We start from the raw sequence: 11,105 nt of genomic DNA on the forward strand, positions 1-11,105 counted from the left end.
CCCTGATGTTCACCTCCACTGGTATATAACCTCTTTTACCTTAACCGGAGGCCTGTTATTTGTTCTAGGCATCACAGATTCGTGATATCTGTTCCTTTCTTAATTAAGCTTGCAGAATACTCTCCAGCTCATTTTTTATCGTTATGCCGTTCCTTACCACTCCTAAAATTACGTTCCTGTGTTATTGCATTCATTAGGCGCAAGATTATAATTTACACTTGCATACGTACACAAAAGAAAGACAAAACTGGGAGGTGTGACGCTTGCCTCATGTATGGTTACCCACCAGGTCAGGATGTATGTTCCTGAAAAAGTACCAGTCTTGCTAATAGGCGGAATTTGCTTTATGTCTCGTCCGGGCCCCATGCGAAAGACCAACGCCAAAGGCATAATAGAAGGTATTCGAGTCTAAGTCATGTTGAATATCATTGACACATGCACTGAGAATGTAAAAAAATGCCTTTGTTTGCGTCATTCTTTTTCCATTCGCAGGTGGAAACGTCGAAGGCATTCAAAATTTCAGGCGACAAGTCCGAGGATGACGAGCACACGGCGCTAGGCGCGGAGCTGTCTCCGGTCTTGAAAGAGCGTGCAAGCAGCGACGTGTCCGCTGGAAACGTGGCAGAGTGCTCGACGTAATAACGGAACTATCAGTTGCAGGTCACTGTCATTCAGGTTCCTACTGTGATTGCGTGAGACCAAGTCACTTCTGCATTCGCAACGACGATGTCAACTGAGAAAACCACGCTGACACGAGTAACTGCCGTCATTGGAAACATTTAACGTGCGTGAGGACTGAGAAGACAGACATGTCTAACCGAGGTCACCTAAACAGCGTAACGTCGGCTACTTCAGGCTGTGGCGGTGATGATTTAGACTGCGATTGGACAATCACAGAGGTGGGACCCACTCATGGCCACCTGACTTTATATGCCTCGTCACGGAAACGTAGTTCACTTCTGTAGCGTCATGCTCCGTACGCGCATCCATATAATTACGTTGTGCCATGGGCATCCTGCTGTAAGTGGATTCTTCCTGGCATCGAGGTCTCCAGAGGCAACCATGATGACGTAGCCGCTCCATTCCAATCCCGTTTCGGTTCGGCGTCGCTGGTCGGAGTAGCACTCCGCCCATATCACAGTCTTATCGGCTGGCAGCGAGCGAAAGATAAAAATTGAATCGGTCGAATTGTATTGCTAGATTTTACCGGCCCAGCAGTTTTGAGGCATGCCTGTAAGGGGAAGTACTTACTCTTACACAAAACAAAGCCATCAAGATAAGCACTTAGCGGTTGTTTCTTATAATGGAGGCGAGATTTATTTTCAAATCAAGTTGTCGCGCTCTGCTTTCACAGACTTCAAACCTACTCACTTCTTATAGCTGTGTTTTCTATAGCGACGCAAGTATAGCTTCTAAAGAAGATCTGTTTTTCCCATAGATAAGAGTTGTGTGGAGAGCCAATGTGCTTTATTCAGTGGAAGTTCCAGCGCAGCCCGTTTTTCTTTCTTCAAGCTTTATGCACCCGCCGTGGTTGCTCAGTGGCTATGGTGTTGGGCTGCTGAGCACGAGGTCGCGGGATCGAATCCCGGCCACGGCGGCCGCATTTCGATGGGGGCGAAATGCGAAAACACCCGTGTGCTTAGATTTAGGTGCACGTTAAAGAACCCCAGGTGGTCGAAATTTCCGGAGTCCTCCACTACGGCGTGCCTCATAATCAGAAAGTGGTTTTGGCACGTAAAACCCCAAATATTATTAAGCTTTATGCGAATAATATGCTACAGCTTGCCTCCCCTTTTCTTCAGATTATCCTGCTTCATGTGCAGCGTGATAGTGCTCGCTTCTTATTTATCGTGGGGGCGTTTCTTTATTTGAGCAAGTGCACTACTTAATGCTGTTGCTTACATGTATGTTTGGAAAGGAAAATACAAAGATTTTCGGTGCAAATATTGTTCGCTTGCCTCGTTCTCACAAGGTTTTGCGGTAAAAAAAGGAGGAATTATGCTGTCCAGTGGTAAGTAAATCACTGTCCTAGCCTGTTTAATAATATGTTGTTAAATATAGAACAAAAATATTGAAAATGCAGATTCCAGTGCAAGCTTGAGAGCACAGTGTTCCAGTTCGATCATTGTAACTGAAAAATACGTGTTTGCCAATGTAATGGAGTTTGTCGGGAAATATTACAAGCTACAACATACTGAGAAGTGTAAATTGTTTCACCACAAATCGAGAAACACACACAAAAGAGAGAACTGATAGAACTCATGGGTTCATCCTAACATGAAGTGAGCTACTGTAGGTTTTAGAAACTTGGCAAAGTATCTGTTTTGCATCTAAATTTACTTGTGTTAAATTTAAGCATTCGTCTAGTCTAATAAACCAGCTTGCATGCTCACTTCTAACATTGTGCGATAAACAGCATAGAGGGGGGTGTTGCAACGACATGCGGGAGTGTGCGCATCTCCATTCCGTTTGCCTGGGCGAGAAATCGTATATTTCTATAGTTAAGCTAATTTGCTTATTTCTGTTCTTCCACTAATTGCTATACTGTGGGCTGCGCTAGTAACAGAATGGGATTGAAGGAAAAAAAATTGCGACCTGATTCGTCGTGCCGTGCATTTTTCGTACATGTGGTTTTTGTGCAATCCGCAGTTTGAATCGATATCAGCTCCACCAGCTTAAAGTTCTTTTAATTAGAAGGTTCCTGAAATTTACATAGCAGAAAAGAAACTTTAGACAATGCTATGACAAATTCAGTTTCGTTTGCGCAATCAAAAGTGAGTATGAGATTCAATGGGAGGGATAATAAAAGACGCTTTAACATCAGAAGTGTAGCTCCGGCGTTGCTAATATAACCACATGTCAGTGAAATCTTAATATTTTTGCGCGATAAGCCTAATTATAAAACTCCAAAGAGTGAAATATGGACAAAACTTTCATTTTGCGATTAGCGACATGGTGGCTTGATTCGCGATCGAACATTAATGTGGTATACTTCAGTTTCCAAGCAGCGTAGACTCTAAATCCATCTGGCTGCTGGGTCTTTAAAAGTCACGAGACGGAGAACGGCTTGGGTTTTCTGACATAGCTGGACAAATGCAGTCGTCACGTATGCTGCATTACCAATGCTCACTTTTATAGGGTAACTACACGAAAAGATATAGACAAAGCATCCAGAGCAATACCCTACACGTGCTGGCTTTATTAGCGACAGTACACGAGAGTAAACGCAGCAATTTCATCGGAAGTGTAACACACGACAACGGCGAAATCCCTTGCTGACGTCACCGAAGCGCTGCTCGAGCACCTCCATCGGTCGCGCGCGTGGCATATGGTTCAACGTCTGCAGCATATGTGGCGGCAGACTGAGCTAGCTACTGGTACATAGAAGGTAGTTAAAAAATATGTAAAGATGTGCTTCCGTCTAGTGGCTATAGGGATACTGAACCTCGGCTCTTCTAAGGATCACCTACCGCGGGCTGGTGGAACCCGGCCGCTACGCATACGCCAATGGGAAATTGCCGCAGCGAACAACTAGAACAACTAGTTTGAACTAGAGGTTCAAACTATAATGAATGGTAGAAGAAAAGAGAAAGTGTCACACCGTATCTCAATGTTTCCGCTGCAGTTTTAAATACTTGTGTGAAGCTTGCAGGTAGGCGTGGAAGCAGGTGCCTTGTGTCCTAACTATTTGTAGTGATGGAGATGGGCTTTTTTTTTCTTCTCGACGTTACGTTATGGAAAGAGGAAAGTTTAGCCTCAGGAACTAAAACACATGGAATACATGGAAACACAAATTATTTCTCTTAGCAACCGCTACACAGTGCTTGACGAAATGTTTGGCAAAAAAAAAACATTGTCGAAATTGGATAGAGTTGAATTAGACTTAAGCCATATTTCTTCGCACAGGTGTCAATGAAAGCACCGGAATTTATAAGTAAAACAGCATGCGAAGAACTTTAAAATTGAGCGAATACAAAATAAGAAAGGGTGAGTGCAGTTTTGTGAGCTAAACCTGTCGAGGAACAAAAAGCGGACGAAACCGATATTCTATGATTACAGCTTTGGCCAAACCATCGTAAGCACTCTCCTGTTAGCTTAAGTTGTAATGTAACGCTTATTTCCTAGTGCCAGGATTGGAGAATGGCCCCCAATCAGTCTGTTGAAATGCAATACAATCATGTTCACACACAAGAAATAGACATCCTCAAATCAATAGCAATTTTGTTCACGGTGAACGCGTGACTGAGGTGTCACATGATAAATATATGGGAGTTATGTTTGCCAATAATCTTTCATGGAACACAAGCATTCACTACTTATCATCGAAAGCCAGCCGTGCGCTCAACGTTATCAGAAGGAATTCTTAGCATGGTCTTCATGAACTCAAATAACTATTATACCTAACTAATCTCCGTCCAGTATTAGAATATGTCCATTCTGCATGGGAACCTTACCCAAAGAAAAACTAAATAAGCTTGAGCGTGTGCAGAAACGTGCAGGCTGCTTCGTTTGTTGCAACTATGACTTCAGGAAAAGCACTACCGCAATTCCGAATGATCTGCGTTATCCATCACTAGAATATAGGAGGAATAATCTCAGATTATGCCTTTTCTATAACATATTCCGTGGCAGAACCGGCATTGACAAGGACATGTATGTTAAGTCACCAACTTATGTGTCTCATTGAACAGGTCACTCAATGAAAATGCGGGAATTCAGGTGCAGGGTGAATATTTCTGAGTATGCTTTCTTTACGAAAACAATTCATGACTGGAATGCTTTACCAAACCACATTGTCACAGCTCCTCCCTCATCTTTCTCTACTCACCTGCAGCGTTTGTGGTTCAACTTCTGATGCACTGTTTTGTCTATAAGCTGCTCTGTGCAGCTTGATCTTTTTCTTCGCTTTGGCTTTTTATGTGTGTTCTTTTGTCCCGCAGAATTTTCATATTAATATGTATAATAGTATGCTATTCTTGAATTTTTTTTCTATATGTGTAATGAAGCGTGTTGTTGATCTGTCTGTGTACGCGCTTTCTGGAAACGTTTTTATACGGATGTATGTACGGATTAATCTGCTTACCGCTTTTCTGTACTCTCCCTCCCCCTTATATAGTGCCCATTCGGGTGCTGTAGGTATTGTAAATAAATGAATGAATAAATAAATAAATACTTCAATTCACACACAATATTAATGGCTTTCAGATGTCCCAACAGGTGTAGTTTGGAGAAGTGCAAAGTCTAGTTACATATTTGCAAATAGGTGCTTTATTGTTCTTACCGATTTTCCGTAACATTTAAGGGATAGACTATTTTACGGAAACGTTTAGATGCCGCCATCTTGGACTGTTAACGCTGCTGTTTTGTGTCTTTAACGACGAAGTGTACGTTACTACAGTCGATTCCCAAGCATGAAAATAGTTGTATAAATCCGTTCAGCGTTTCATGACCATGTTACGTCAATTCTAATAAAACATAGAAATTGTTTGTGTAACAGTCCCAGAAGGTGGCGCCTATGAAGGGACATGCGCCAAATCAATATACATCTTCGCACAAGCGGTGAAATTAAATGGTGCTGTCTTTTCTGTTGAATGCAACGCATTTAATCCAAATCAGCTGAGTATATGTTTAACGAGAACACTTTTTGCTTTCATATGTATCTGAATGTAAAAATTTGAATTCACTGTAAGTAAGGATTCCAGTTGTCAGTGTGAATTAAAAACGGGCCAGAGCCTTTTCTACGTACGTTGCGATGTGAACGGGCTGTTATATGCTTGGGATCTTAGCAATGTCAAGACACAAGTGCCCACTATTCGAGGCCAGATCGAGCTACAGGTGGCAGCACAATTTCCGCGTCAGTGTTGATAGGTGATCGGTAGCATGCATTGAAATGTACAAGGTGACGCGTCGCTGTGAGCAATTTGGCTCAATATTATGGTAATGAAGCGCACCGAATTCAGTAAATTGATCATATAGTGCTCTCAAATGTAAAATATCTGCTCAAAATCTGCAGCACGTCCCTTTTTACTTGAAAGAAGCACACGCTAACATTCAAAAGGGGACTGGCCCTCTGCGAAACAATCTGTGTTTCTGCACTTCCTTGAGGCGTTCTCTGTATGTTTCGCTGGTGATCCGCCTACAGCGCTGAAGTTGTTGGGCAATTTATTGAATAACACCTTTGCTGTGCACCTTGCACCATGGCTTTAAAAAGCGTCTGCATATCTGTACGATGAAGGTAAAGTAACAAGTTAACGTACTTGACGTCGCGTATAGTAAGCATAGACATTCGTTTCTTTTTAGTGTGTTTAAATGGCTGTGAAATGCAAATAGTTAATGAGTTCAATTGAACAATCTAGGCCCCTGTGGGTAAAAACACGATATTAGGATCACCTGGTTGCTCCAGGCGAGAGTATGTTTAGTGCAGTAGCACTAAAAGCACGTTATATAAGTACAAAGCTGTCCTTGTATTGTTAGGGGAGAAGTTGATATTATTTGAGAGGCTGAAACCATTAGGTTGTTTCATTTAAGCTAATAATGGCCGTTGTTTGCCGTCAAACTAATATCTCCACACCGGACAAAGAAAGTAAATTCTATTATCTGCCTTTCAACTCAGTGTCACGGCGTCTTGCGTCACACATGATTGTGATGTGATACCATATTTTAGCTTTCTTTTTTTAGCAGCGAGTCAAAACGTTGTTGTCAAACAGATCGTTGAACAAAACAGATTGTTATTGTCAAAACAGAACAAACAGATTGTTGTTGTGAAACAGTGAGTCAAAGAGATTGTTGTGCAAGGCTGAGCCAATTCAGCCTGTTCGAATCAAAACCACAAGCTAAAAAACACTTAAAGCCATCGCGCAACCACTAAGCGACACTTGCGCAATCATAGGGCTTATCATAATGCAGTGATCGAAATATAACTTATGTGACGCTATATGAGCGGAGTGCATTGCAACTCTTGGTTTTTTTGTCGCTGAGAGACAGTCGTGCCATCTTGTTCATGTTGCATGGTATCACAGAGATAGTGGAGTGATAAACACATCAAGATAAGCTGCTAAAGCGTGGCATTCACGAATCGCTGCGACCGCTTGATCTGTTTAAAATGAGGCAAAATGGTTTCTGTAGTGTACTTGAAACACAAAGCGACAATAAACTTCTTGCGATTGTAGTGAACAGAGGTTGCCGCGTTCACACATCACGCGGTTGATGTGAGCATTCGGTAATCTCACTACACAGAAATGGTCTTCTAAGGTACACCTGCCGTACACGTATATGCAAAAGCGGGAGGCCTAGCAGACGACGCGCAGCGCAATCCACACTACACGTGATTGAGCAAGTGAACGCCAGGCGGTGACTGTTCCTGATTTGGCTGCCTCAAATACAAAACACTAGACCCACGTCAAGGGACGTACGTACAACGATGAAGCCGTCCAATATATTCATTTTATCGACAGAATTTCGGAAAAGAAGCAATAATTTTACAGATTCCTAAGACAGGCAGAAAAAAAAGGCTCATTAAACGCAGAGAAATCTGCCGCCTTGTATGCAGTAGGCTATGCGCTATTCTGCATAGGGGAAAATATCGGGGAGATGAAATCCCTAGAAATAGTAAGTTGGCAAAAGGAAGATATATGGCTAGAAATTATGTGATCATGGCTATGTACAGATGAGACCAAATTGATGGCCTTGGTGTAAATACCATAAAACTTGCCAATTAGGTCAATGTTATGAAGCAAATAAAGTGGCGCCTTTGGCTCACCATGATCACTTACTACGATAACCAGCACATCGGAAACTCTGGACCACAATTTCTTGGAACGTGCAGCGTACAAAGGCTAAAGGGCTGGTGATCTCTACTGCCGGCGCACTTTCAGATTTTTTTCAGATTTCAGATTTATTGGTTCCAAAAAAAGAAGTAATTACAACATGACAAGTATGCAGACGAGGGTCCCAAAGTGAAAGAACTGTAGTGGGACCCTCGGTTAATAACAACTACGTGAATAGTCAGCAAATTAGCGTTATTATAAACACTATCTACAGATCAAATAGGTCATTAGACATGTCATTTAAATCAAACACGAAAAAACACGTTATAAAAGAAAGTCGGAAAAAAGCATGGATGAAATACAAGAAATGACATGTAAGAGAAAAGTCAAAGGTACACCGCCAGATCGTAGTTAAGTTATCACAGGAAGTGATGCTTAAGGTGATTTTTAAAGATTTCAAGAGAAGTGCAGGATTTTATTGTTGATGGTAATTCATTCCAAAGAGAAATTGCAGCGAAAAGATGTTTTTTTTGCCATAATTGGTATGAACCATGGGTAACAAGAAATTGTTGTTAGCCAGAAATCTGGTTATATTTTTATTCTGCAAAATGTCAACTGCAATGAACGGAAACGTAAGGTTATTATGAAGCAACTTCTGCAGTAAGACGAGTATGTTAAACTGGAACAAATTATTAATAGGCAAGATATTATACCCGCGAAGTAACAAAGAGACATTGGATTGCATGGAGCTAGAAGTGATAATGCGTACTGACTGATTTTGGATATGTTGAATTGATGATAAGTGACAAGCGTACGTGTTGCCCCATTAAACAATGGCGTAATTATTGTGACTATAAATGAACGCATAATACAACGCTAGCAGAGCCTCACGAGAAAAAAAAGGGTGAGCTTTAATTAATGCACGTATACCAAACGCAGTCTTGTGCTTGAGATTTTGGAAGTGAGAGCGAAATGTAAGGTTAGCGTAAAGATGTATGCCAAGAAAAGTGACATCGGTGCTAAACGGAATTGAATGAGTTCCAAGCTGTACTTCAGGAATATAAATTACAACCCTTGAGCCACTTTTGAATAACATAGCTTTAGTTTTTAAAGGACTAAGAACTAATTGTTGCTATACCATTTTATAATGTTACCTAATGAAATATTTAACTTAGAAGTAAGAGTAGGAACAGATTTGTCAGATGAAGAAATGGTTGTGTCATCTGCGTATAAAACGCAATGAACGTATTTGGTGCAGTTAAGTGAATCCGGAAGTTCATTTATGTATAGAAGGAAAAGCAAAGGGCCCAGAATTGATCTCTGTGGTAGACCTTGGTTAAGGCATTTTGTTACTGAGAAAGTATTCGCTGCATGTACTGTATATGGCCGGTCAAGTAAGTACTTTGTAAGAATGTTAGCGCAGGACCGGTTATACCATAAGAGTCAAGGTTATTAAAGAGGACTTTATGGTTAACTGTGTCATAAGCTTTACTGAAGTCTAAAAATAAAGATCCGACTAAGTTTCCTGAATCAATAAATTTTTTTTATGTAGTCAGAGATAGAACGGCTAGATTCTTGGAACTTCCAGGGCGGAAACCAAATTGATTGTTCTTTAGCAATTTAAGCTTTGTTAAGTAGTTATTAAAACGTTTAACAAATAATTTCTCAATGAGGTTACTAAGGCAGGAAATCGTTGCAATTGGTCGGTAATTATTAACTGTGTTTGTCGCCTTTTTTAAAAACAGGAACAATCTTGGCATTTTTTGGCATAAAGGGAATGCAACTTCTTTAAACATAAGGTTGATAATATTGCAGAGCGTGTCGCAAACTAAATGCGCAACCAGTTTTAAATGTCTGACACAAATATTGTCTAAGCCAGACCCTGTATTTTTAAGGTTAGCCATTGTGGAGCACATTTCATTTGGTGTAGCTGGTAACAAGAAGAATGATTGTGTCGTTCGGCTCAAAGTATTATGCAACTGCACATGTAGGTTGTTATTAGTGTAAACTGAAGAAAAGTAGTCCGAAAAAGCATTACCACTTTCGTTGGGCTCAGGCAGGTTGAGACCATAGTAATTTATTTTTGTTATAGAGGCATCAACAGATGACTTGTTAATAAAATAGTTCAATAACTGCCATTGCTTTTTGGGGTTATCTTTATTCTGAGCAAATTTATTTTCGTAGCACCTTTTTTTCTCCTGTGTAAGTAAAACGTTCAGCAATTTTCAGCACCTATTATAGCGTCTAGCTAGTCCAGTAATAAATGACTGACGTTTAGTTTTCTTGTACATGTTTTCCTTCTATCTTAAACTTTCTAGAAGACCATCCGTCATCCATGGGTTGTGCGGATATTTATACTTTTTCCCACATTTTACAGTGCGTGTGCTAGTGGAAACAGCCAATAAAATAAAGTGCAGAATTTGTTTAGTGCTGCTTCGGGATCAGACAGAGAATTAATTGGCGACCAATCAGTTTCCCTGATACCTTCAATAAAGGTACCTGCAGTAAATACGGAAGTAAAGTAGCTAATACTCTCTCATGTATTTCATGGTTAAATGTAAGAAAAACAGGAAAATGATCGGTTATGTCAGTATCAATAACCCCGGAGCAAGGCAATGGTGTAATGTTAGATAACACGGGATCAATGAGGGTACTGTTCCCACGGTAGACTACTCTAGTTGGACAGTCAATGAGTGATTCAAAACCAAATCCAGCAAAACAATCAGTGTAAGTTGTGCACGAGGTAGCTTCAGTGCCAAGTAAGTTAATATTACCATCATCTACAATCAGTGCATCCTTATTTTCGAAAGCTAGCTCGGACAATACTGCATCAAGAGAAAGCAAGAAATCGTAAAGGGAAGAAGACGGTGAGCGATAAATGCAACCAAGGATCAAGTTCTTATTGTGATTAAGGAATGACCGGTCGACTTCTATCCACACTGACTCACAATGATTCACGTTAACTGCCGGATCAAATCTACGAGTGTAGGTGACATCTTGTGAAAAAAAATGCCGCCACCACCATGACTATTACTTGGACGATGACAATACTCTGGTTGATAAGATGCAAACCGCTCATGTTGTTGTCGGAATCAGAAAGCCAAGTCTCCGATATGCAGACAAAAGTGAAGACATGGTGAAGTGATGCAATGAAGTTATTAATTGCATCTATGTTCTTACGAAGGCTACCAGCATTGAAGTGAATGAGTGATCGTTTTTTTTGCGGTAAGACGAGATTTTAAGTCAATGGGGTAGAGCAAGGCCATGAAGAAAAGGAACCGAGGATTAGCATGAACGCAGGCCACTGATCAAACTGTTGGCAAGAATTTTCTGAGAAGG

At 40.9% G+C, this 11,105-nt stretch overlaps 1 protein-coding gene across 1 annotated transcript in view; it reads left to right on the forward strand.

Moving 5' to 3' along the window:
• The window catches only part of LOC135895980 (putative sodium-dependent multivitamin transporter), an 86,132-nt gene extending 80,540 nt beyond the window's left edge, over nucleotides 1–5,592 (forward strand). The window contains exon 18 of the mRNA XM_070523618.1: nucleotides 493–5,592. Coding sequence (XP_070379719.1) covers nucleotides 493–639 — 147 coding nt within the window. The 3' untranslated portion in view covers nucleotides 640–5,592. The remainder of the gene's footprint in view (nucleotides 1–492) is intronic.
• Nucleotides 5,593–11,105: the final 5,513 nt, after the last annotated feature.

Source organism: Dermacentor albipictus, chromosome 8 (genome assembly GCF_038994185.2).
Source record: "Dermacentor albipictus isolate Rhodes 1998 colony chromosome 8, USDA_Dalb.pri_finalv2, whole genome shotgun sequence".
In the NCBI taxonomy this organism is placed as follows: domain Eukaryota; kingdom Metazoa; phylum Arthropoda; class Arachnida; order Ixodida; family Ixodidae; genus Dermacentor; species Dermacentor albipictus.